Source organism: Podarcis pityusensis (genome assembly GCF_964106645.2).
Source record: "Podarcis pityusensis genome assembly, chromosome: 5".
In the NCBI taxonomy this organism is placed as follows: Eukaryota; Metazoa; Chordata; class Lepidosauria; order Squamata; family Lacertidae; genus Podarcis; species Podarcis pityusensis.
In genome coordinates, this window is record NC_138032.1 from 70,921,271 (window position 1) to 70,949,086 (window position 27,816).

The 27,816-nt window shown below is 42.6% G+C and overlaps 2 protein-coding genes across 2 annotated transcripts in view; one reads left to right on the plus strand and one right to left on the minus strand.

Moving 5' to 3' along the window:
- Positions 1 to 27,816, plus strand: part of CDH23 (cadherin related 23) — a 412,975-nt gene that overhangs the window by 324,881 nt on the left and 60,278 nt on the right. The gene's annotated exons all lie outside the window — the stretch shown is intronic.
- VSIR (V-set immunoregulatory receptor) lies at positions 693 to 27,663 on the minus strand. Its single transcript, XM_081004774.1, has 7 exons — positions 27,429 to 27,663; positions 19,685 to 20,104; positions 17,923 to 17,979; positions 12,721 to 12,828; positions 5,530 to 5,557; positions 3,840 to 4,027; positions 693 to 2,760 (listed from the first exon to the last, which is right to left on the minus strand). The coding sequence occupies exons 1-7, from the start codon at positions 27,505 to 27,507 to the stop codon at positions 2,723 to 2,725; spliced, it is 918 nt and encodes a 305-aa protein (XP_080860900.1). The 5' UTR covers positions 27,508 to 27,663; the 3' UTR covers positions 693 to 2,722.

Consider the following 27,816-nt stretch of genomic DNA (forward strand, 5'->3'; position numbering starts at 1 on the left):
CCGAGGTATGACTGTATTTAACAATCGGTGCAAACATGAGTAATTTCTCATTCTTAAAGTATATACTCTTGTCTTGAGAAAGAAAGAAGAACTAGTGAAAGTTTCATTTGGGACCTTACTGGGATGGGCTGCATTTTGATACTGTGGTCTACGCTATCTTACACTCATACAGTTGTTATTCCCAAATAACAAGGACTCTCCTTCCTTTGAGGTTTTTAAGCAGAGGTTGGATGATCATCTGTCATGGATGCTTTAGCTGAGGTTCCTGCGTTGCAGCTTGTTGGATTGGTTGACACCTGGGGATCCTTCCGGGTCTGGGATTCTATGAATCACTCAATTCCAATCCACTCTAACTTCATTATATTTTATGGAAACATCATAACTTTATTAGAAACCTAAATATCAGTGAGTGGGGTGGTGGTGTTGCAGTGCATTGGAGAGGCACATGTTTTGCAGGCAGAGGCATCAGTCAAATAAAAGGGTCAGGTGGCAGGTAATGAGGAAAGTCCTGCTTGAGACCGACTTACCAGTCAGAATAAGTAATGACGGACCAGTGGTCTTGTTCAGTATAAGGCAGTTTCATGTGATCAGCAGTGAGTGTTGGAAGTCTGGTCTATGGATTCTATTGGAGTTCTTGATGAATATTACTTGCCCACATCCTTTTTCCCCCCATGGCAAAAGAGAAACGCAACCACAATAAACATTTTATTTTCTCATCAGAACATTTAAAAAAAAAACAAATATAAAAAACATTCAGAGGTACTATCAGAGCAGCTGGTATATTCACGTAGGATAAGCCGTTCCCAGACCTACCTTTACACAAGCAGTTACCTTTACACACACACACACACACACACACACACACACACACCGCTTCCTACTAGACAGGAGCAAGCAGGATGAATTTGAAAGAGTAAGGTCTTTGCTCATGTCATTAATAAGCCTGCTTTCTCTTTTCTTCACTCTCTGTTCTTAATTCATATGTATTTTAAATGTTGGAGGATCTGTACAGTCAGACTCCTTGTGTTCTCTCATCTATGGCAAGCAATGAATATCTTTCTTCTTAAGATGCCTTAACTTTCTTCTTAATCCGTCCTAACTTCAAACTTTCCAGAATAACTTACTTACTGAATGTAGGGCAGGAATCATAGAATTGTGGAGTTGGAAGGGAGCATGAGAGTCAATCTAGTCCAACCCCCTGCAATGCAGGAATCTTTTGCCCAACATGAGACTCGAACCCACAACCCTGAGATTAAGAGTCTCATGCATGTTATCTCTTAGCATAATTTAGAAATTATTGGAATGGTTTTTATTCCTATAAATGTATTTAAAATAATCACAACCTACATATTTCGTATATTACTCCTTTTTTTTTAATGTGAGGTCTCTCTTGGAAAGGGAAGCATTAGTTCCTCTCTGCAAACCCACATGCCTTGGAAGGGCTTAATCCGCTAATGAATATGGTATGATCAGTCAAAGAGCCTGAGATGCCTTGCATTGCCTTGCAGTTTCCACTGTTTGCAATGGATGTGCTAAATAGACTAAGAAACCAGATTAACGGGAGCTGGTTAAAACATGCTTCTGAGCTAAGGCATTTGGAATATATCCTCATATCTTTGAGAGATAACCACTGCAGTTTTGATAGAAATTGGATTAGACCAAAACATTAATTTTCAGATCTGTTTTTAAAAGTCACAACTGTCAGGTCCTAAGTGTGTTGCGAAATCCACATCTTGGGCAAATTTCTAAAATAGGTCTCAATTGTTTTGTGACAACGGCAGACTAGATTTGACATTAGATCTAATTTTTGATAGTTTGGCATGCTTGTGCTTCGCTGACTATTTGCTACACCACCCTGATTAGTTAATAGCTGTGCATGTACCATGCAGCAAGCAGTAAAAAGAAAATCAAAAGACTGATTCATAGAATTCGGAGAGCAGGTTCAGAGCCAAATTTGCTAAAAAAATAATTACGATGTTTTAAGAAGGAAAAATTAGTTGACACTGCAGCCAGGTACTGTGAGATTTTCATGTGTAATTTTTTTTTAAAGCCAGGATACAAGCAAAATCTGTTGCAAAGCACCACTTTTAAAATTATATGTATACACAATACAATTCATATAAAGAAAGACCTAGAACGCCTAAGATGGGTTTTTCCTGACAGAAAGCTTTGAAGTTTTTTGTTTTTTTAATCTAGTCCATATTTCCATGGAGGAAAGTGTTAAAATCTCGGTTCAGTTTTTAAGGCAAATGGTGGTAACACTCATAATTCCTCCCCATGGCCTGTTGCTGTTAGAATTAAGAAATCTTCTTGATCTCTTCTCCAGTCTTGTACATGGTCCTGGTGTATTAAAACCATACACCTTTTTTAAAATATGTGGCAATTGTTCGTAAAATCATCAGCGTTGTGAAAAGAAAAAGCCATCAGAATCCTAGAAGGTTTCAGTACCTCAGCCTCTTCCAGAACTTATTTTCTGCCCTGATATACTGTATTTAAGGAACAGAGTAATAAGTGAAAGTTAGGACAAGCACCAAGTGCCTCAGAGACCACCATTTTTCTTCCCCTTAGAAACAGTCTTCAAAAAGCTTTTTTCCCTTCCTATCCACCGCCCTTTCTCGTTTGTTTGTTTGTTTGTTTGTTTGTTTGTTTAATGCAGCAGGCAAACCCTTGTCCAAATTGAGGCCAAAGATTCCATGAAAGACATTCTTCCTGGAAAACTTTATTATGCATTTGTCGTGTTTGGTGAGTCAGGAACAGGCTCTGAAAAACAAACAGTGATGATTAGTTCGCTTTCCCCCCCTTCCTCCCGTATATTCATGCCTGCAAACTTATTTATATGTAGTTATATGTCTGCTGCCCCTTGTAAAGATTTCTGAGCTGGTTACTTCTTATCTCCCGCCCAAAAGCAAAGAAAAAATGAGAATGTGGTGAATGAGAATGCAGGTTGCTTCCCACTCTATGCTAGCATTCATAACATATAAGAGCCTTTTTCTGGAGCCATAGCAGGCAGCATTTGTCTCTAGAAGCCACAGTACCACCCCAATCAAGAGGTTAGGAAACATCTCAGGTTCTCCAGAGTCCTCCCTCCCTGCCAACGCTAGGGGGACTGAGTCTGGATTCAGACCAGAGTTCCAGCTGCTGGCTTTCCATAAGTGAAACAAAACTGATAAGAGAAGCTCCTAGGGAGCCAAAGGGTGCTGTTCATCTCGTGATATCCTCCCTTATCTGATCTCAAGGCGTTTGAGAACGTGTAGCGTTGCAGTAAACAGCACTCCCCATCCCCTTGATCTTGGACGTGTAGTCAAATGTATGGCCATGGGCAACTTCTGAAAAGGAAATTATTCCACCAACCAGCATTTGGCACACACATATACATACATATATATATATATATATATATATATATATATATTATTATTACTGCTAGCTAAGGAACTGATGAAAAGGGACGTGGGTGGCACTGTGGGTTAAACCACAGAGCCTAGGATTTGCCAATCAGAAGGTCGGCGGTTCGAATTCCCGCGACAGGGTGAGCTCCCGTTGCTCGGTCCCTGCTCCTGCCCACCTAGCAGTTCAAAAGCATGTCAAAGTGCAAGTAGATAAATAGGTACTGCTCTGGCGGGAAGGTAAATGGCATTTCTGTGCACTGCTCTGGTTCGCCAGAAGCGGCTTAGTCATGCTGGCCACATGACCTGAAAGCTGTACGCCGGATCCCTTGGCCAATAAAGTGAGATGAGTGCCGCAACCCCAGAGTCGGTCACGACTGGACCTAATGGTCAGGGGCCCCTTTACCTTAAGGAACTGACGAGAGAGGGAGGGAGAGAGAAATAAATAATTACCCAGTGTTGGGAAGAAACAGTCCCCCGGGACTGGAGGGGAGAGGGGAGTATTCGGTTCCGAGAGAAGATGTCGACCTGACTCTGATAGCTGGCGGCTAGCCATGTAGCTTAATTGCGGCCTAGCTTTGGGCTCCGAATTAATGGTAGGAATGTCATCAAAGACAGGATTCTCAATGCCATGGGTGTTGCTGAAAGGAAAAGCACAGGTTCAAGACACTAACCAGACCAGAATCAAGTCTCATTCTCATTCTCATTCTCCTGTTACTTAGATGGAAAACAAATTCTATTTAGATTGCTGCTACTTGTGTCTTTATTATATCGAGGAGAGAAGTATTGGTGTGTATTAAGATGTGTTCGGTAGTGCTTGAATGACTATTTCAGTGGTTACTAAGAACTGAGTCAGCTACAAACCAATTAGAGAGTCTATTTTTTGCTCAAAATATTCCTTTTAAAAAGCCAAGTTTCCAGCACTGTAGAAATATTCATTTCTTAAAGGCAAAGTAACTATTTGTGGTGTCAGTAGTGACACCAAAATTAATTTCCATATTTCAGTGTCTTGTTTATCCAGGTAGTTTTGGTTCAAGTAAAACCTGCAGAGCAGGACACGTAACACATTTAATGCTGTCAGACAGTCCATTTTAGAACTATGGAGGGGTCATATTTTGATTAATGTAAGCAACAGAAGAACTCGTTGACTGGTAAAGCTAGATCTATCACCATGTTAGATTGTCCTCTGGCTAGGTGGGCTTCTTACTAGTTAGCTCTCTTTCAGAACAAGAAAATCAAGTATGCAAAAGTTTATCTTGTACTGGGAATGTTGATTTATTTGGCTTAGAGGATGAGGTTCGGAAAGCCTAGATCAGGCCGACAGCAGGTATGTGCATAAATCCATAATGTGCAACTAGGTTTAGCAGTGTGAAAGCCTGCGACAGAGTACATGAATGAAGGGCCAAAATCTTTTTCCCTTTACTGACTGGCTGTTGCCAGCCTACTGAAAACCCCTTACTGGCATTCTGCCTGTAGGAAAGAGGCTACAAGAAGATGGGGGCAAAGTTTTGTTTGTCCATGGCCCCTCTTTCCTAACACTGGCCGTGAAGATCGTTAGATAGAGCTGTAGGGCTTCTTTCAGCTAATAGTAGGGTATGGTTGAATGGTAGGTAAAGTTGGCTCACAGGTTTCCAGCCACCTGCTGCAAATATAAACATGGAATCTATATAACGCTAGTTCCAAGAGTACTGATCCAATGCCTTAACTTTTAAAGTCCTAAATGTCCTAGCTCAGGGTATCTCAAGGAACTATTCTATCCATGTGACATGTCTTCACCTCCACTACACTGGCATCTTATAGCAACTTAAGAAACTCTACTTCAGATACCAACATTGAGGAGGTGCATTTGGCACCTAGTAGGAAGAGAGCCTTTTCCTCAGCGGCTGTCTTCTCTGTTGAATTCCTTTTCTAGCAAGGCTTCTTTCTAAGACACAAAGACTTCAGACTTTTCTGAAGAAGTCTTTTTGGGATTGCCGCTTGATCTTGTTAGGCTGCTGCGTTACTGTGGTTTCATTAATTGCTTTATCCCATCTGTTGCTAAACCGCAACTTCTTGATGCTTCAACCTCTCTTGATTTTATTGTGTGCCCTAAGCCAAATTCCAAAGTAAAAATATAGCAGTACAGTAAAACAGAATTTCTCACCTCTCCATTCTGACAAGTTCGTGAGCACCTGCAAAAAAGGAACGCAGTGTTGTTACTGTGACATTTCCCTAGGCAGTCCTATTTCACATTTTAAAAAAATTCAGGTGATAGAATTTCAGTTATAGAAGAAACCCAAAGTTAATTTTGTCCATCTCCCTTGAGCTGAGTGTATGGCCTTTTCTATTCAAGAGATCTATCCTACGGATGAGGAAGCCATGGTGCATATAAGGATATGCATTTAAAATTCCTCTTTAGTGACTGTTTGCCTTGCTTTTCCTAAGCAACAAATTCCTTTCTCTTTTGTCGTGACGCTTATTGGCTTGGTGATTTGGACTGGGGAAGTGGAAACTATTAATCCACATGGCACTCAGATACCAGATATAAGCAGTTTAGCAGTGGCCGGGAATGGTATTCTGTCCATTATTTCATCCTCTTTCCTTCTAGTGAAAACATTTTTATGAATAAGCATAAGTTAAATCCTAACAAAATTTACTGCATATAATACAGGGGTCTTGGTCCTACAGTTCCTCCTGCGCTCCTTTATTTAAGCTGCTACATAAAAGAGAAACTTTATAGTTACCATTCAAGTCTGATTCATGAATTGTTCCTGGATTTTCAGTTTCAAGTGTTGAAGCTCTCATATTTAGTAACCGAAAACCTCAAGGGTTTTAAATATATATATATTTGCATGTGTTTGTGCAGGAACATATATTTATGCATATTATCATAATTTTATTCCAACCACATTTTTTTCCCAGAAGGGAAATATTTCTAGCATATGAACATCTGGAATGGGAGATTCTTTGCTTCATAGGCCATCAGCTGAGGGTGTGTGTGTTTTTAGATGTTGTTCAAATAAGCACAGAATTAAAACAAGCTTGTTTGCTGCGAGAAAGGGTGCTTTGTGATGTTATGAGTAAGCATTATGCATTCCAGTAGGCACAGTAGACCATGTATAAACAGGGACAGAGGTGGTTTTAGGGTAGTGTGGCTGGTATAGCAGTACTGGGCGCCAGCACCCAGTGGCATAGCAGAGGAGGAGCAGAGGGGCAGTGGCCCTGGGTGCAAAATTCTGAGGGCGCAACCAAGTGCCCCCATCACTTGAGGCCTCGTGACTAAGCTACTGCTGCCTTCCAGATCTGTGGGAAAGCAAGCCGCACCCCCTTGCCAGGCCTTCAGGGCTGGGACACATGCCTCCACCCCAGCTGTCCAGTCCACCGGGGGGCACTCAAAACTTCCCCTGCCCCGGGCACCAAAAACCCACACTATGCCACTGGCAGTATCACAGGGGCGCTACAACACTGATGTAAACTGAGCGAGAAATGGGGAGGGGGCATCAAATTGTAGCATCACACAGAACACCACTGACATTTGAGAGCCCAAAGTCTACCACTGATGGGGATGGGGTAATTTGTTTTCTGATATTGCCTAGCAAATACTTTCAACAAGGAATAGCAAACATGCAATAGGGGAGGGGGGAGTCAAGTAAACTCTTAACACAACAGAGTTACATCTGCATTGGCAGAAATAGTTGCTAACTTGCCTTCACCAAGCAGAGGGATTTGGGGGGGAAATACGTATTAGAGCTAATCATCAGGAATGTGTTGCAATTCGTGACTCTAATAAAAGGCACATGACTTCACAGGGAGCTTGATTCTGAATACCTTTTTCTTGAAACAGCACCAATGAAGGCTTTAAAATAAATAACCGAGAAGTTTGGTAATGTTATTACTCGTATTACAAAAATATTCAGGATACTAAATGTTTAAAAAAGGAACTAGCTTGCTTTACTTTTCTAAATGTCGGAAGCGTTACCAACTTTTCTAATTTAAAAGCGTGACCAGTCCTATGCCTGTTTTTACACAGGTGAGTTCAATACAGCTTACTTCCAAGTAAGTGTGCATGTATATTCTGACCATGTTGCAATTGCTAACAGCTTGTAGCACAGGAAATCCAGAGCATGCCTTAGACTCTGTGTATTGGACAGGGTTGTCACGTGTCGACTCGGAGACAGGCTTTCCCTTTAAAGCTATAAAGCAGCAAGAGGCACAATGCACCTAGAGCCACTTTGCCCCCTTTCCATCTCTGCCTGCAGCTGGACTAAAGAAACTAACATCCTTCTTTGCTGCAGTGGGTGGATTGAGACGCATTGGCAAAAGGGGCTTGTGGGACAGGTGGGAGCGGAGTTCTGGAACCACATATTTTATCATTCTGTAAGGACAAACAAAAAAACATATAGCTGTGTATTCTCCTAGACAGAGAGATTTTTCTCTTTCTGAATGTAGGGAGTTTCGTCTTTGGTGGGGTAGCGTGATTTGGTGCAAGCGGTTAATGTATTTGCCATAAATACAGTGACAGAACTTTGTGAAGCAGCCCATCAGGGTGGATTTAAAGCAAAGGTAATTTAAATCAGCAATTTACGTAATGAGGAGGCATCGGAGAGGAAAACACCAATTTAAATGGAGCTTTCCACTGGCGTTCCCTCATGCGTTTTCTAAACTAGAGGTTGGGAACCTCCACCCCACAGTCCTTAATGGGGCCACCAGGCCTGCCTGTTTGACCAAGCCATGCCCACCTGCCCTACAGGTGTGGGGGCAGGTAAAGCTGCAGCTGTGCCAAAAGGGTGTTTGCAGTCCCTGTGCAGCTGATCGTTGAGGCTTGCAGAGTTTCTGCCTTTGCCTATGTGGTTTGATTTCAAACCAGCCCATGCGAAAATGGTTCACTCGACATTATTGTGACGTCAGGTGGTTGATTCCTGAGACACTTAGGACCAGAAGCCATTGCAGTTTGTGAAATTAAGTATGAGAATCGAATAACCTGTGCACTGGTCATCGTTGTCTCTCTTTCTTTTGAGCATAATGCTATTTTTCTGATTCACTCTGCTTTGGCCTGGGTGCACTCACCCTCACAAAAACAGTGTCACAAACAACTAGAATGACTAATAGGGTGAAGCAATATTTGTTAAGTTGTTGAGTAAACTGGAAAGATTTATTTTCATGAGAAGACCGTTAAATGCCTCTGTTTAGTAGTTGGAGTGCACATATTCGTATGAGAGAAATTGCCATATTCGTTCTTCAATTATTTCTAAAAGCCTTTTTTAACTTGAAGTCACTGTATTGGTTTAGATATTTAACTGTAGGACTGATGTGTTTATATTCAGATTATTTAATATTAAACAATTTACTCTTTCAGAGAAACTTAGTATTCACAATTCTTCAAAAAGAATTTTTTAAAAAATACATTTTAAAAATTGGGGTCTTTCTGCAATTTATTTTGAGACTAGAAATTGTTCAGCATAATTAAATGGGATCGTATCCAACTTGCATATGTTGCTGACATTCATTTTTCTATTTGACAAAATTTGCTTCTCTCCTACTCCCTCTGTTTGCACTTTTTAGTATTTCCTGCTAGCATTTTCTTCATTCTTTTACACATTTTTTGTACAGCAACTGAAACACTAGTCCTTTGCTGAGTCTAAAAGCACCTGTTTTTGCAAGAAGAGTAACTTCCTCCTTATTTGCTACTTATAGTAACAGATTCATTGTGTAACTGAAATGCAAGAGAGTATATTCTTTGTAGAGCTCCCAGAAACCAAGCCCTAATATTAAAGAGAGATCAGATTGGACCGTCTTATTTTCTTTTCCTTTCCTTTCCAAGGGTGGAGGAATCCGTTAGTTGATTACCTTCAACTAGGCCTATGTGATACACATCAGTGTAGTGGATTGAAGCAAGGCTCCAAAGCAAGATTATTAAGGAGACAGAGGGAGACTAGGCCATGTGAGCTGACTCAGTCATCGCACAGCAGCTACATTGGGCAGAGCCTGCAAGACAGTCCTCTAGAGACTGCTTAGTCAACCTGCACAAGACGGACCTAAACTATTCAGGAAAATCACCTTTCTTCTTTGGTTCCTGAATATAGCTCTTAACAATGGGCATTTGATTGAAATCTGCTTCATTCTAGTCAAGGCAGAGAAGAATCAGAGTGAAAGTGGAACAGAAGGTCTCTTAGACTAGCCAGGGCTAGCTTTCTCTGAGACCTCTGGCTCCTAGGTGGTAGCAAGAGTTGGAGAACTCTTAGTGCGGGGATCACCCTCCAAGAAATACAGAAGGAGTGTCATTGAGTATGTTTTGCCTGCTACAAGTGTGTCGTGGTAATTCAGTGGAATTGAAGAAGTTCCCCGTTTCGCCTCCTTCCATCCCCTCAAAAGTACAGTATCTGTTGGAAGGCAACCAGTGTGTTCTGATGTACTTCGCAACTTCTGCAATGTAAGAGTTCTGAACCTCAGAATGTGAGGCAATCCACTGTGTTTGAATTCTTACACCCAAGAAACATTTGCTGGAACTTTGCACAATGAAAGCAGCTAGGGTAGTATTAAAATGGAGCTGTGGGGGGGGGATATATCCAGTGCTTTTTTTTCTTTTAAAAATGTTTAGGGGTACTCTCATTTTGAATCACCATTTTATAGTTCAAATTGGGGAAAATAAATACAGTAAATGGACAAAAGTACAAAGATTCACAAAATGTTTAGGGGTATGTGTACCCCTGCATACCCCCCCCCCCAAATGCACTGGATATATCTCACTTCAATGCCTAAAATGAGGTTTGAAAAGATGAGGGAAATAAATAAAAAAATCCAATGAACTGTACATTAGTTAGTCTAATTAGCTCCAGATTTTAATGCTTTCATTCCTCTACTTCTTACAGCTAAGCTGTAGAAGGAACCAAGCAGCTGCTGAAATTTAACCACACTGTTCATAATGAACGAAACTGTAATATTTATATGAAATGTAAGAAGGTTGTTCCACAGTTTAAAAAACACACGTCTTTTTCACACCTCAAGCTAATGTATTTCCAAGCATTAGCCCTGCTGGCTGTGCATTCCAATGTGAATGTCCTGAAATCAAAGCAAAGCAATCCATCCCAATGGGGATTTGACCCAGGGTAGACAGATTTAAGTTACAAGGTTCTCTAAGCCTTATATGTAAAAAATGCCCTGAACTTTTGAAGAATTCAGACAAGCCAAATTCTGCAGTGATCATAAATTGTTGTTTGTCAGTATATGAATGTGCATCTGTTTACACTTAAGAAAGGTGATGGCTCATCCTGTTATAATTTTGCACTTAAAAAAAAATAATTCCCTTAGGGAGTGAAACAGAAATGTTTGGTTCGTTCTAGTTAATTTTATTGCATCATTAGTTTATGTAAGTAACAGAAGCAACTGGCATTACGAAAAGGAAGAGAGGCTCATTTTTCTTTTGTAGTGAGACATCGCCCTTTGGCCTAGAACAATGCTAAGGAAGAAGTCACTCCCGATTCTCTAGTTGCCTGTGTGCAGGCACAGTTGCTCCATGCAACTCAAAAAGAAGAAAACATGCAGCAGCATCCTGGCCCAATATGAACGCAGTATTACAGAAATGATGCAATTTCTAAGTAGCGACAGAGCACTATGCCACACCCCAGTACAATTCAACAAGCTGGTGCTTCGTTAACCAACCCTGCCCTTTCGTTCCGCCAATTCCCCCCAGCCAGCCATTTTCCGAGAATTGTGTATAAACAGGAGTCCGAGGAGAGAGGCTTCTATGCCTGGAACATGAAAGCAGCTGACAGGCTGCTAAATAGAGAGCTGGAATGTTGGCTTTTAATCAGAACAACTCCTAATACGCAGAACTGGGGCAGAATAGGCGTAACACAAATATTTGTTTTATTTAAACTAATTCAGCAACGGAAACACTGTAAGATATTTGGGGGGGGTGGCTTCCTTTACGCTTGACTCAGAGACTGTAATTACTGCTGAATGCTGTGGCAGGAGTAAGAACCTATCAGTATATAAGATCTCTTCTCGGAGCCTTGCACTGGCTGCCAATTTGGGCCAAGTTCATGGCCTAGTTTATATTGGCATACAAAGCCTTTATTAGCTTGGGACCAGTTGCCTTGCAAGATCACCGTACTTGCTTCAATCTGTGGTGCTGGCACAGTTACAGATGCCACATAATACGTGTTCCACACTTGTAAGAAATCAGTCTTTTAGTGCGGCGGCACCCACACTTTGGAACTCCCTGCCTATTCATGTCAGGCAGTTGTAGGGTTGCCATATGCCTGGAATTTCCTGGACATACCCAGAATACTGCAGTCGGAAGCACTGTCTGGGCAGAAATCAGGAAAATGTCTGGGAAAATCTGGACGCACGGCAACCCATGTCAGCAGTGCTGTTTTTGCTGATTTTCCTAAAAAATAGCTCAAATACGTCAATTTTGTGTGTGTGCGATTTTGCTAAAAAAAAGCTCAGCAACTTTTGTGTCCAGATTTTCACCTTTTGAAATATGGCAATCCTAGGCAGGTGCCTTTGCTGTACTCTTTTCAGAGCCTGCTAGAAACATTTTCATTCAGAGAAGCCTATCCAGACATGCAGAAGCCAAGGTGTGTTTTAATCTGGTCTTAAATTTATTGCAGGTTTTAATGATTTCTGAATGTTTAAAATACTCAATTAACCGCTTTTATGGACAATTTTATGGCTTTATTCTTTTTGCAAACCACTTTGAAGTTTTACCGCAGTCGAGCGATATATAAATGTTGTGAAATAAATAAAATGTATGTAGCAGCTTTCTGCTCATTGCTTCTCGTGGGCAATAGGAAGTGGTGTAAGTCAGAAAAAAGGCCAGAAATGGCTTATGGAAACATTTTTGCTTTTGTATTCAAAGCAATCAGTGCTGTGCCACGCCACACAACTTCACTTCCGCTTAGGATTTCCAAGTTCAAATCCAGAGCTCATGAATACATTTTAAACAGCTCTCCAGCAGCAAATGGGATGCAGACATAACTTTGCTGCAAGCCCCTCAGCTGCCTTTCTCTTCTGCCTAATGTGAAGCAAAACAGGTCCTGCTCACTCCAGCATGTGAGAGGGAGGAGCTAACAAAAGGACTACTGCCATTGCCGTGAAATTTATCACCAATGCATAGTACTTCAAAAGACACACACATGACCTCCCAGAAGCAATTCTGCTTTCACCGTAAATGGCTTGGTATCATTAATGCAATAGCACAAATATTTTCATATTAGCGCCCGTGCTCTTGAAAGGACACAGAGGAGAAGAACCAGATGTGTCACTTTGCACCGAATACTAAGCCTGTTAAGGAGAAATAAATCAAGACTGGACGGGGTGAGGAAGGGGAGGGAAAGGTTTTGATACGTACGCCTGTTAGCGATTGCTTTTCTCTGCTTGTAAATGAGGAGCAGAATTAGGGGGAGGCACAGAATGCCCACAATGCAGGCCCCTGTTGCAAGTGCAGCTGCTGTGACATCTGAAAAAGAGCAAGGAAACAGAGAGTCACATCATCAAGCAAGCAGAAAGATTATTCTCATTGCTGGAGGCCCTTGGGTGTGAATTTGGTGGTTTAGATATGAGGCCAAAATGCCCTGAATAGAAAAGCAATTCCTTTATACTAAAAGTGTTGTCGCCTTTGCCACGGTATAATAATATTCCTGTGTAACGAAGTGGATTTTCATTATTTCAGAAATGTGGCGCTCCATCAAAATTTAGTCAAACGTCCCTTAACAATTTTATAAGGCTGTAATCATTATTCAGATGAAAAGAAATGTCTCAAGCATTTGAGAAAGGTAACAAATGTAGTTGTATATAAACCTAGGACAATTATATTATTGCCTACTGGGTTCTTCATATAGTTGCACTGCTTTCTGTCAGACTGAAATGTTATAGAGGTGTGGTTACTCCTGACGTGGAGATGAAGTCAGGAAGAACTTTCTGGTAGTAAGAGCTGTTCGACCGTGGAACGGTTTCCCTTGGGAGGTTTTTAAGCAGAGGGTTGGATGGCCTTGGGTCATGGATGCTTTAGTTGAGATTCCTGTGTTGCAGGGGATTGGAATGGATTACCCGGGGGGGGGGGAGGTCCCTTCCAACTCTATAATTCTATGATTCTGTGAAGTGATGAGTGTTATGTATTGAAGTTCTCACCCTGGCCACCAGGAGTATCATGTATATAGTTTTCACTCAGGTCCACATCAGTTAATTTAGGCGGGAAAAGCTGGGTTGCTGTTGTTGCAATGTTGACAGCCAGCTGCCTATAAAAGCAGGCCGGCTGAGCTGTTTGCTGTTCAGTTCAGTTCCAGCATACTATAAAGAACCACTTGGAGAAATCTCTGTGTTGTCTGCTTTGTCAATCCACTACTTAATAAGGAGAGCTCAGTTTGTTGATGTTACACCGGTTATGCAGCTTAGAGGGCACTGGAGCCCAGAAAAAGATGGCGGTTCTAATCATTTGTGGTCCAAAATACATAAACACCACTGGTTATTGTTTAGCAAGAAACTTTCGTAGGTGGAAAAGGAACTAAACATTTTATTTTGATTAAAACGTAACAAATTTAAATATAAATTCACTATGTGATCCCAGCATACAAATGAGACTGCATGTGTAAATAATAGGAAAATACTCATTTTATATAATTTTAACTAATGAATATTTTCCTGCTAATGAAAATCCATTAGCTACATGCAGATTATCCCCCAGATTACCTCCTTCTCGGTAGTGGCGCCTGCCCTGTGGAACGCCCTCCCATCAGATGTCAAGGAAATAAACAACTACCTGACTTTTAGAAGACATCTGAAGGTAGCCCTGTTTAGGGAAGTTTTTTATGTCTGGTGTTTTATCGTGTTTTTAATATTCTATTGGGAGCCACCCAGAGTGGCTGGGGAAACCCAGCCAGGTGGGCAGGGTATTAATAAAAAGAAAAAGAAATTATTATTATTATTACTATTATTACTATTTTATTATAGATGCCTACTTGTATTTTACTCAAATTGGCAAGTTTGGGGAAATTTAAAAATATTATGTATGATATTTTGAAGGGTATTCCAAATTTCTTCAAAAATGCTTGAACAATATATTTTGTTCAGCTCCTTTTGCCAGTACAAAAAGGAGCGGGGGGGGGGAGACACTGCTGTAATTGCAAATACTGGACTTGATCCAAAGTGAATGCAAAGGCACTTGGTAGTTTCATCGCCCTTTGGGCTCAGATTCATGATAAGCTAATGACATTTAATCGCATGCAAAGCTCTCTGCCTCATGTGCTAGACCACAACTTCCTAAACCTTTATCAACTTACAACTTGACTTGGCAAGCTGTGTTTTAGTCCAGCAAATACTATTTACTCTGCATATGTGCAGATTTAATCAAGGCAGTGAAACCCAAAGCCTGGTAGGTAAATGCAAATTCCATGCCAGCAGCCTATTTTTATTTACAGATATTAAATAGTGTCTAGATTATAGACAGGACAGATCTGTCTCAAAACAGATATGACTAGTATGAGTTAGACTTGTTGAAACACAGCTGTCTGACTGAGAAAGAGAAGGGAGAAAAATGTTCTAAGCATTGCCGAATCGCAGTGAAAGAGCAGCTTTCATTCACACAGAGCTGCTTCCAAGTAGTTACAGCACCTATGGCAAGTATATTCATCCAGTAATGAATCAGCCAAGTTAGTGAACAGTGAGAACCTGAAGCTCAGAGTTTGTCTGGTTTTTCTACAACAAGATGAAGTTCTACTCTCCGGTCCTTTTTAAAATTAAAGATACCATATATTTAGCGAACAAAATAAATAGCAATTGTCAGAATTAGTTGGGCTGGAACAAGTTCAGTAATATGTGTAAGATGCAGAACAAGAGTCAAGACCTGTTTATTCAACTCCCATGAGCAAGGGTGGAAAACTTCCTTAGACAGATTCACATCAGGCTGCAATTTGAAGGACTGCATATTTTCCCACAAAAATGAGATCTCCTACATGTGTAATACAGGAACATGTCAATGAGGGGATGTTTTCCTAGAGACGTTTTCCTGGAAAGGGAGGTGGTGGCAATTGAAACGTGCAACTTGACTCATTTGCTGCTTGAAAAACTTCCCTACTTGATTTTGTGATTGTATAAATTGGCCCTCAGTGCTGTTTGCAGGAACTGTAAGAAGTCAAACTCTGTCTTTATGCATGTTGTCTAGAAATCTCCAGAGATTTTGAATTGCCTCTAGTCTGGTAATAAGCTATGTTTCCCAGCATGTGTGGGAAATGGAAGCTTTGTTTTTGAAGATGTGGAATATAGTGTAGAGCAAAGAGGTTCTTAAAGCTCCCACCCTGAGTCATTAAGGACAAACTAAGAAAGCAGATGTGAGCTCCTGGCCTAAATTTGGCTAGGAGGTACAACTTTACTAGGACCTTCAGAGCTGATTTAGGAACATGTCTGACAGCAGGTTTTTGTTCCCTTTTCCAAAAAGTGTTTTGTTATCAGAAGTTCCACAGAAGTTCCACTAATCTCATGCAGTCTTGTCTTCAATGATGATATACGATCTGTAAACACCTGTGGCACCATTACCACAGATATGTTAGCTCATATTTATAAATTTGTCATCGATATTGTGAAAACAAAAAGAAAGGATAGCTCAGTTGGTTAGAGTGCGATGCTGAGAATGCCAAGGTTGCAGGTTTGATCCCTGTATGGGACAACTGCATTTTCGTACATTGCAGGGGGTTAGACTAGACGATCCTAAGGGCCCCCACCAGTTCAATAATTAAGAAAACACTGTAGTCTTACCGTAAGGCCAAGGTATGGCATTGCTAATATGAAAGCACTGTTTCTCCAAACAAAGCATATCCACATACAGCACAAATACTAAAATGTCCTTTCAGTTTATTTTTGTTTCCTTGAACTGCCCACTTATTTCATTGTCCAAGTCCCTGTTGTTTCCCAACTATGTTGGGTTGTTCAGAGATCGTCACAAGAGATCAGCTACTTTCTACGGAAGCTCAAATACCATACAGCTAATGATGACTGTATGAGAATAAACTCTGCAGATCAGAACACAAAGGTTTTACTACCAGGGGACTTTTGATTCTAGTCCTGCGTGAGCACCTTGGAACAAATACTTCCTCCAAATTTACTTTTGCAGACAAATTCAAGGTGTGGAACAAATAGGTTAAGACAAATTAGAGAGAACCTGCCCTTCATGACAGGCTACTGTCTGATCTTTTTTTTGCAAATGCCCTCCGTTATTCATACGCACTATTAATTGAACTCTGAACTTCTCCAGGTTAGTTTTTGCTCAGCTTTATGAAGACGTTACTCATTGGAAAGAGGGAATGAATGTAACCACGTACATCATATGAAATGATGTACTGTAGCACTACAACATGACAACTTTCTTCCACCTTGTGCTTGATGCTAGAGAGCCTTAGATGCCAATAATCTACATATATATTTGGCCTAAATCATCAGGAAGAGCTGCCAGCAGTTGCCATTGCTTTGCATGCAGAAGGTCCCAGCTTCTGATAATTCCAGGTGGGACATTTCCAGACAGTGCGGGGAGTTGGACCAGATGACCCTTGGGGTCCCTTCCAAGTCTGCAATTCTATGATCCTGAGACTGAGGAAATCCTGCTGGAAAGCCTAGGAAGCAACCCGGGGCAGTGTAAACAGTACTGAGCTAGATCGACCAATGGCCTGACTCTGTATCTGGCAGCTTCCTATGCAACAGTTCCACTAAAATATACACCAGAGTTACAACCAGCTCTTCCCGGGGAAAGGGAGGCTGCCCCATCAAAAGCAAGGTGCAACTAGGATTTGCAGCCCTCTGTTGCTGTAATAGATGTCTGCCTCCCACCAAGCCCCTGTGCTGCATTTTGAAGTGAGATAGCAAATATTTAACATATATAGAATACCAATACAGGGGTACCTCAGGTTAAGTACTTAATTCGTTCTGGAGGTCTGTTCTTAACCTGAAACTGTTCTTAACCTGAAGCACCACCTTAGCTAATAGGGCCTCCTGCTGCTGCTGCGCTGCCGCTGAATGATTTCTGTTCTCATCCTGAAGCAAAGTTCTTAACCCGAGGTACTGTTTCTGGGTTAGCGGAGTCTGTAACCTGAAGCGTATCTAACCCAAGGTACCACTGTAATGCCTTAGGCACTGCCTTCGAGGGCTTACAGTCTGCAATAAATACTTATGGGGCAAGGAAATGTTAGTTTGGGGCAGGCAAAATAAACTGGGCAGGGTTGGGGAGAGTTAGGGAAAAGTTAGTGAAGGTTTGTTCAGAAAAGGTGCTGCTAAAGATATGAATCTTGAGAAAAGCAGGAAACCACCGGATTAATAGTGCACAGGAAGCTACTTCACATGCATGCAAGCAATAAATCAGATGAGGCCTAAAGAATGGAGGAGATAATGGGTAATATGGGGGATTAGGCAAGGTGGTCAAGTCTGAGCCTGTAAGGCAGTGCAGGGAGACAGGTAATGAGATAATAAATAAATAAATAACCACAATGAAAAGAAATAGAAACAGAATACTGTATGTAATCTGCACTCATTTAAAGAGAATGATTTGTCTGAGTTGCAAAGGTCGTCTTACTTTCACTCTCCATGCTGGCAGCAGAATGAAGCGTGCAGTTTTGGAAAGTAGCATTTGCTGTAAAATAAAAGAAATAGTTGTTAGTTTCTTGGAAAGTCAGTTTTTGTGCGGTCTTTTGAAAAAGGGACAAACATAAAGTGCTGGTTTGGGTAAGAATGAACATAGCGCCCTGGTTCACTTTCACCTCCTCCCCCAATGTGGCCACGAGGAGGAGTTAGGAAGCTTTCCCTTACGATAAACGTCCAATCAGAGTTAATGAAACTGGTTTGTTTTCACAAGTTAAGATGAACCACAGTTTGAGGTTCAGATGACATGCTTTGCTAAACTGATTAATCTAAAGCAAAATATAAAAAAGGCTTTTAATATTCCCCTCACAACTATGCTGGAGGAGAGGAAAGAGAAGTGAGCAAGAGGCTAGGGGAGGCTAGGCTCATTCTCGTAACATTAAACTGAGTTAGCATTATGTCTGAATAGCCAGTCGCTACAGAACGGACAAATCCCAAAGTCTTGGGAGGCTTCCTAAATGTTTATTGGTTTAAAATGATTATATATGATACTCTTATTAGAACTTCAAAGCATACATAAAATTGCAACCCGATTCTTAAAAATACAGGAAGAAATTGGGGGGGGGGGAGGCTTTTAAAATTTACTTTGTGCTCTGTTCTTAAGATGACTTTTTCATGTTCCTGAGAATAATCTTTTTAGCCTATCAGGAATCATGGGTTATGATGATGTCAGACTATGTAGCCAATCAGTTAGTTGTGTGACAGCATCACTAAACTAGTTAAGGCAGTGTGGTCAATGTTTCTTGGATCAACATTGCACTCACTCTGAATGGGCAAGCCGATCTATGGAGCAACATCTGAAAAACCATCAGATAATGACATTTTCATCACTGTCAGTGTGTGTGTGTGTGTGTGTGTGTGTGTGTGTGTGAAGTGTCCCTAGTTTGGCTCAGTTCTAAGCTTTCTCTTTTGATTACCCCCGCAATGGTAGTCTACAGTTTTTGATTGTCAGAATGGCATTCGACTAAGCTTTCCACACAGTGTAAAATTGAAATTATGGAACATAGCTAAGCACTTTAGGCTTGAGGGAAGGGATGTAGCTCCGTGATAAGAGTATCTTCTTTGCATGCAAAAGGTCCCAGGTTCGAATCCCCGGCATCTCCAGGTTAGGGCTCCCTGGAGAGCTGCTGCCATTCAGTGTAGACAATAGTGAACTAGATGGGCCAGTGATGTGACTCAGTAGAATGCAGTTTCTTACGTCAGTTAAATCCATTAAGGGACTCTCTCTGAGTAAAACTTGCTTGAATACCACCACCCTTAGTGTAGGACCATCCATTCCAATAGGTTTGTATGTGTGACAAAGGGGACATGGGTAGGCAAACTAAGGCCCGGGGGCCAGATCTGGCCCAAATGCCTTCTCAATCCAGCCTGCGAACGGTCCGGGAATCAGCGTGTTTTTACATGAGTAGAATGTGCCCTTTTATTTAAAATGCATCTCTGGGTTATTTGTGGGGCCTGCCTGGTGTTTTTACATGAGTAGAATGTGTGCTTTTATTTAAAATGCATCTCTGGGTTATTTGTGGGGCACAGGAATTCGTTAGTTCGTCCCCCCAATATAGTCTGGTCCCCCACAAGGTCTGAGGAACAGTGGACTGGCCCCCTGCTGAAAAAGTTTGCTGACCCCTGTTCTAGGAAAATATGAAACAGGCGAAAAGATGGCTTTAGCTATATCTGCTTTGTGTACAAAGTTCACCTGCCTTTTTGTATCCGAAGTTCCATGAACCCATGAGCCTGTTGCTTGGCACGTGCTTTGTTGTGCTCCTTTTCAGCCTCTACCACGTAGCAACAGTAATTCCCACTGTCCTTGAGAGAAAGGTTTGCCATGGTGACATAAAACGTCCCGTGGTGATCCGAGGAGAATTCCAAACCATGGTGGCTCCCACGCTGCCCACTGTGCTTCTCTGATTCATGATGCAGCTCCTTTGCCGAGACATTGCGGACATGTTTTTTCTGGGAGCAGCTCTGGTCTCCCTGGTTGCTGAAGTACCAAAATTTGTAAATGGAGTCATGCTGGGATGCCAGAGACCCACTGAGCTTGCAAGTCAAGGTGACCTTCTGACCCTCAGGGCAGATATAGAGTGCGTAAGGAGTGGTGATTTTAAAGGTTGTTGACTGTGCTGCAGGAAGAAAGCAGAATGTTAGAGAAGCATGTGAGAGATTCAACTTAGTATGTCAAGTACAGAGAGGCATTATTGTTTCCATTACACGAGAGAAAATGTGACTCACAAAGTTGCACTGAGTGCAACATTCTGGTAAATGAAGCAGGGGCTTCTGGTGCAAATGAAACTGTACGTTTATTAAAGTAAAAATAAATGATCACAGAATATTTTTATTGGTGGTCACCTTTATGTGCAACAGCACCAACAGACCTTTTCATTCAGAAGCCTATAACCTGATATATTTCTGATGCCACAAAGTGCTGTAAAGTTCACAGTTACATTTCACTGAAATCAATTAAACATGAGCCAAGAAGAGGAGGAGGAGGAGCTATGAGCCAGAGTGTTTTGTAGAGACTGGACCATTTCTACTTGAAGACATTCAGAGTGTGAGTGTCTTAAGACATGCTTACTGATATTTGTGTCTACCTTCACCCACATTCCTAAATAGAGCCACTTTCCTTTTTAAAAAAGGAACAGCTGTAGTTCTTGGCCTCACCTCACCCCTCAAGGCCAAATTGCTAAAAACTCGTTTAGTTTTAGAAACAGTTAAGGCTCAGACTTCTTAAAGTAAAAAAAAAAATTCATCTGGAGGGATCACCGCAGACAAATGTTTGCTATTGAGTAGTTCATAGAACCTTGATAAACTGCGGCTCTTAATGTGGAATTGATTTGGATTGTTTAGAAGGGTTGTCAGTTCCTGCAGGGATATAAAACAGCTGCATATTTCCATGTTAATTCATTTAAGTGTATGCATATTTAGGATTGCCTGTTGACTCATATTTTTGCCATCTGAGAGGCGGTGGGTGGATAAACAGCTACGGATCAGTTCAGTACTTGGGACAGCCAGCATAAAAGCTGCATTCAGGTCAGTTGCAATATTTGGATACATCTATCACCCCTAAGTGGTATATTGGTGCAATTTGCCTTAGAAATAGTTCAGTGCAGCATGCGTACAGCAAGGCTATCCATTTAGCACAGGGGTGAGGCTTGAGGGGGGGGCGGATCTGACCCTCCAGGCCTGTCTGTCTGACACCCCCTTAGACACACCCATTTTCCTCAGGCCACACCCATAGCTATCCCTATTTGACACTTTCCTTAAGTGTTTTTGCCTGACTGGAATCTGAACTTTGATGATGTCTCTAGCTTGCTTCGATGGAGAAGAGAATAACAGGTGTTTGTTGTTGAAGTTGTTGGCATCTGTGTGTCTCAAGAGACTACTGTAACAAACATAAAATTTGCATCTATTGTTCTTCCCACTTTTGCCTCTCGCCTTGCCCGCCAGGAGAATGTGGCCACAAAAAGGCAGTTGTGGTTGTTGGCTCTGAAAAAGCTTCCCTGCCCCTGATTTAATGTGTTCCGTCCCTTTTGTAACCACCAACTTTATAAAAACTGCAGTATCCTCTTGTTTTGTTGTAAGTCTATGTGGTTAAGTAACTTCTGGCTTTTAAAAATCTGAAGAGTCTGCTGGTATTAACAACAAAATATGTTTTCAATTAACTGCAGCAACATCCTGTTTTGGGTTTTTATGGCTAGAGCTTTAAGGTGTGTGCAGGTTGTTGTTAAGTTTCATATCTTGCCTCTCCCAGTGGCAGAGTAATTCTGCAGTTCACCAAGCGCTTCCTGCTGCAGGAAGAAGCCCTGCAGCACTAAGTCATTGAAGAGGGTTGGGGGGGGGAATGGCACAAAGAGGCAAGCCTCTTCTTGCAGCCCCCCTCTCACCTCGTGCTGGGTTTTTGTCTACAGTGGTACCTCGGGTTAAGAACTTAATTCGTTCTGGAGGTCCGTTCTTAACCTGAAACTGTTCTTAACCTGAGGTACCACTTTAGCTAATGGGGCCTCCCGCTGCCGCCACTCGATTTCTGTTCGCATCCTGAGGTAACGTTCTTAACCCGAGGTACTACTTCCGGGTTAGCGGAGTCTGTAACCCGAAGCGTTTGTAACCCAAGGTACCACTGTACTTCCTTCAAATCTTCCCAACACTGTAGGAGACTACTGGATAAAATTGAGGTAGCACAACAAAAAGGCACAAGACTTAATGGATTCCGCTCCCCCTTCAGCAATGTGATTGGATCCTTGGGTGCTTTATATTGAAATTTACAGTTGGAGAAGTTTGGGAGCAGTGCTGATTTTCTAGAAAAAGAGGTGCCGGAGCTCACCATGAACTTCTCCCTTGTTCTCTTCAAATGGCAATGGTGCCCACCTGAGAGGTGCTGGAGCAGGGCCTCTTTGAGCTCCAGATGGAGAGAGAAAAAGACCCTGGCCGGGACAAATGAATTTCCTTAATTTGTAGAAAGCTCTAAAATTTGTTTTCACTATTACAGATCTTGTACACTTAAAAAGAAGAAGATTAAACTGCAATTTAATTTTAGAGGCTAACTTGGGGAGCACGGAGTGATTGAGGAGAGAGGGTGAGGAATCCACTCCCGTGATTTCTTCTGTCAAACTTCACCCATTGGCATGGACAGCAAGCAATGGAATAGTAATGAATACGCTGACTTTAAAAAGGGAGTTTGTGAACTTGATGATTAATTCATTGAACAATTAACCATAAATGAGGGTACAAAGGTCTTGGGTGAAACCATGCCTCCCTCCCACCACATCTGACTTAATTGCGTTTAAATTCGCCGAATAATGCAACACAGATGATGCTAATATTCCATGGATCTTTGGGACACAGTATGATTTTACTTCCTTGACTTAGGCTTAATTAAACCTAAATGTCAGAATATTTAAATGGCAGTGAGCAAGGCAAATGTCAAAATGCCTGTGTGACTATCAACCAAATATCTTACAATGAACACTTAACCTTTTTTTGTGTTGTCTAAATACAGTAATATTGTGTGGCACTGCATGATATGGTAGTGGTATCTCAGTTCAGGGTGACAGAAGAGGGGGGTGGGGAAGAAACCCATGCATATAAATTGATAACACTGTAAGGGAGGGATATTTGCACAGGTTATTGGAAGCTCCTTTGCAGCCACAATTATTACTTCCCCTGTAACAGACGTCAGTAAACTAGTGGCGTCAGTTTTCACTTAGATGACACAGAAGACATAGTTTAAAATTTGAGGAGGGGGGAGGAATTGGGGAAAACATTAGCATAAGTCCACTTTCCCCCCCAAAATGGTTCATCTCCCTACGGCACCTGTCTCATAAACAAGAAAACACCTGCTCTCTTAAAGGATATTCTTGTTCCTCCTCCTAAGTTGTTCCCCTTAAATATATGTTATATTTCTGCAAACCTTGGAACTCCCCCAGGCATGCCGATATCTTCCTCCCGGGTGCAGATGTGCTTCAAGTTCAGCACTTGGAAAATGACTTTGCCATTAGTATATAGAATGACTGCCTCTCCGTGTTCCAGGAAGATGCTGAGAATTCTCTGTTGGAATTTTCTGATATCTCTTAGAGAGCTCCGGCTCCCTGTCCAGAGCTATTGTTTGCACACCCTCTAGGGACAGGGAATAAATGCAGAACCCGTTGCGCAACTCTTAATGAAGTAGTTCCTTATGCTACACAGCGTAAACATGCCCTCGGTGAAGGGGATTTTTTCCCTTTCCATGGACCGTAATAAGGAAGTCGCACAAGAAGGGCGTCCTCCCTGTATTTCAGCCAGCACTTTTAAGTGTCAGGATGCAAGGCGTGTCACTTCTAATGAAGAAGTCTTTCTTGCTAGGAAATAGAAAAGGCAGCAAACTGAATACAAAATCAGTTTAACGGGATTCTAAGATTCAGAATGCCTTCCACAGCTTTTCACGTCTGGAATTTGCAGGTATCTACGAATAGAGCTTTTCCAACTTTCTAGATAAGGGAGCTTATTCCATGAGTGGCTCAACAAGACTACCCAGTGGAAAACAAAAAGGAAGTATTTAGTACATGATGCTGTATGTACTAAGCGTATTGGCAAGGCAGCTACGGCAATGGCTCACCTGTCTAAAAGGGTGTGGGAGAATGTGATGCTAACAACCAATAACAATCAAGGTCTAACAGGCTTGTGTGTTGAGCATACTGTTTTATGGGAGTAAATCATGGGTAACTTACAACCACCAGGAGTGACGCCTCAATGCCTTCCACATGCACTGCGTCAGGAAGATTTTGGGCATCACATGGCAGGACAGAGTCTCAAGCAAAGACGCACTTTCCCAAGCCCACATGTCCACACTCCTGTCTCAGCAAGGTCTATGCCGGCTTCCCATGTCCACAGAATGGAAGATGGCAGGCTCTCCAAGGCATGCTCTATGGGGCGCTGGCTTCAGGTATTAGGTCTGTTAGCAGACCACCTCTGTGTTACAAAGATATCAGCATGCAAGACGTGAAGGCTGGCAACATCAGCCCCGCTGTGTGGGAATCCCTTGCAGATGACCACAATGGCTGGAGGCAGTCAGTCAGGCCGTGCATGCATAGCAGAGTGACCCGGAAAGGAATGACCACTGCAAGGAGCGCAGAGAGAAGAAAAACCCATGATGTATCTGCAGCAGCACAACCAGATGCCTTCAACTGCCCCAGCTGCAACAAAACATGTCTCTCCCATATCTGCCTCTACAGCAACAGCAGACACTATAACTCTGACGGTTTGACTTCACCTGCAAAGGCGCACTCCTCCATTGTCTCTTGAGACAGACAGATAACAACCAACAACAGGAGGGATAGGCTTGCGTGTGAATATAAGAAGACCCCCTCATAGTCCTTGCCTCTGGGAAGCCCGCAAGTGGCAGGACACAAGGTAGAAATGAATGGACCCACAACAGTTCCAAATCCATTCCATCAGCATACATATTTTACAGGGGGAATCCATAAAAATTGGAGATGAAATACAAATGTGGGTGGAGGGGGGTAGGGGTTAATGTAAGCACAAAGGCAGTTAGGGGGGCTCCAGCGCTGCTGCCTGAGTGTTTTAATTTCTGTTTGTCTGTTTCCCTCTGGCAAAGCTCTAGAATGCATCCAGCTTCTCACAGCAACCACTTCCCAGGACAGTGTGGGGACAGGGGCCGTGGCAAAGCTTAGAGATCTTTGAAATATCAAGTGGCATAGAAATGCTCATAAATAAACAGATAATATTGGGGCTGCATGTGCAACTGCTCCAGGGATGCTAATCTATCCTTGCTGCTGATGCACCCATGCAGCCCCAACTTCATTACCACCCTGCCTCATCACCATCCTGGTACGCATCATTGAAGCTGACGTCAGGAAGGGGGGGTTCCATGGCTCCGCCCCATAGTGCCAGCCACTCCTGCTACTAACTTAAGACTGTAGGAAGTCTGGGCTGGCCCTCCCACCAGGCAGCTGATTCTGGGTATCATGAAAGCGCAGCAAGTTGTTAAATTTATTATTATGATATATTTTAACAAAATTTCTATACTACTTGATTGCAACCCCCCCCCCCCCACAACACAACATAAAAGAACCTCTAAGCTTTTACAAAAGTATAAAACAAAACATTAAAATTCCTCTGTGTGTGTGTGTGTGTGTGTGTGTGTGTGTGTGTGTATATATGTTAAAAACAGGTATTAAAAAACTTTCAAGAGAAGATGGTTCAAATTAGCTAAAAAAGTTTCAAAGGACATGTAGCTTCTACCTCACTGGATAGGCTTGCCTAAACAAAAAGGTGCCAAAAAGGAGTCAATAGGCAGAGAGTTCCAAAGTGTAAGTAGTATTATGTGTTACCTGGAACAGTTGCCCATTCTGGAGATCAAAACAGTCAAGTGGGCACATATGGATCGAGGCAACCAACCCCACAGGTAAACTGGTCCCTAGATGTTAAAGGCTTTGCATACAAGTAGTAACAGTTTGAACTTGGCCCGGTACTTGAACTGTTGTGGCATTTTTACTGCCAAGGAGGGAAAGGTGGTTATGGTATTTTCTGCCTCAGATGCCACAATAACTCAGCTGGTCTTAAGCACCGGGGGAGGGGAGCATTTGATGCTCCCACCTTAGGAAAAATATTGATCTGACACTGTTAAGTAGTTTTCTCATCCTTCTTACACAGTTCTCCTCATCATGCTCTTTCTCAACCTCTTGGAAAATTTGACAATCAGATAAGTACGTAAGTGCTTGCGGGGGGGCAGCTGTTTTGTTTGCATTTTAAACAAATATTCAGAGTTATATAATGTTATTTGTTATCTCTTGGTTAGATGCCTTTAACGCAAAGTTCCTTCAGCCTCATAAAAACTCTTGAGAAGCAGAATATTAATATTTACATTTATATATGCAGAACTGAAAGACAGTTATTTGCTCAACACCACCAAGTGAATTCACAGCTAAGCAAAGATGTAACCTTGCACAGATGCAAGCCCATTGCTGTCTGTCAGACTGTGCTAGCTAACTTGCTGACTATTTCAACATCTTGTGCAAAGGAGAGGAGCAATTGTAAACCGAAATAATCTTGTTATTCCCTTGCTGTTCCTCTCCCTTAAAACATGATTTGCAAGGCATCAATGACTTTAATATTTTTTCAGTGATCTCAGCTGAGCCCCAGTTACTAGGGGGAAAAAAATCCTGTTTCCTCTGCGTTCAGCAAAAAGCCCTTTAGGCATCACATATGACATAGCGGCCTTGCAGTAAAGTTACCTGAGGGATATAAAAAAAAACCAGTTGAAGGCCTAAAAGTTGGTCTGTAGCCAACTCTGGACTTCAAACCCCACACATGCAAATATGTACTCAGCTGGGGGTTGTTGTTTTTTAATGGCCAGCTCTAGAGCCAGAAAGACACAGCCAAGCAGGTAAGGATATAGGTGTGTGGGTGTTCCAAAGGCTTCCAACTCATACAAGCGGATTGGCACAGGCATCCCTGTGGGCCACCAAGATGCTCTTTTTGGAACATCCCTCACCTGTTGACAAACTTCATTCACCAGCCTGCACCACCACAACTGCATCCTGCACATACTTCAGAGTAACCAGCCCTGCTTTTAGACCCGTTTGGGGATGGATGGAGGTGGGATAAGCCAAAACGATGCCCACCCACTCACCTGTCCTGGGTGCAAGAAGCACAGCGAGGAAGGGGGAATAAGGAAAGGGGAGGAAGGTTGCTTCAACAAGGTATTGAAACTCCATTTGGTTTCCTCCTGCCACCCAACCCACGTTAGCAGCAACCTTCCTCGCTGCTTTTTAAAGCGCCTCGCTCCAGCCAGGTAGCCTCCCAGGGAAGGGTGCAGAGCGGGGGGGGGGGAGGGGAGGCTCCATTCCCGTCGGGAATCCTTGTCCCTCAGGCCAGCCCAGAGGGAATGCGAATGCGCGGGTCTTGGCGCAGACCCAGCTGCGCCCTCCAAGGCTCCCCGCCTGCCCTTACCTCGAGGGAGAGCCAAGGCAAGCGTCAGCAGGAGCAGCGGCGGCGGCGAGACTCGCCGCTTCCTTGCCTCCCGGTCCATGCCGCGCGAGGTGAAAGAAGAGTAATAATAAATCCCTTTTCCGCTCGCCGGTCCCCTCTGGGTGGGTCTCTCTCCGGCGGCTGGCGCCCGGAGCTGGGCAGTCCCGAAGCAGAGCCGAGAGGGAGTTGCAAAACTCACAGGAAATTTCAGCAGCCCAGATGCGCAAACCCAGCGCGGGGGGGGGGGGGGGTGTGCGCGCGCTTTGGACCGGGCGGGCAGCGCGAACGGAGGGCGCCCCCTGGAGGCCGAGAGAGAAACCGGGTATGCCTCGCGCATGTGACGCATCGATTTGACAGGTTGGGAGATTAT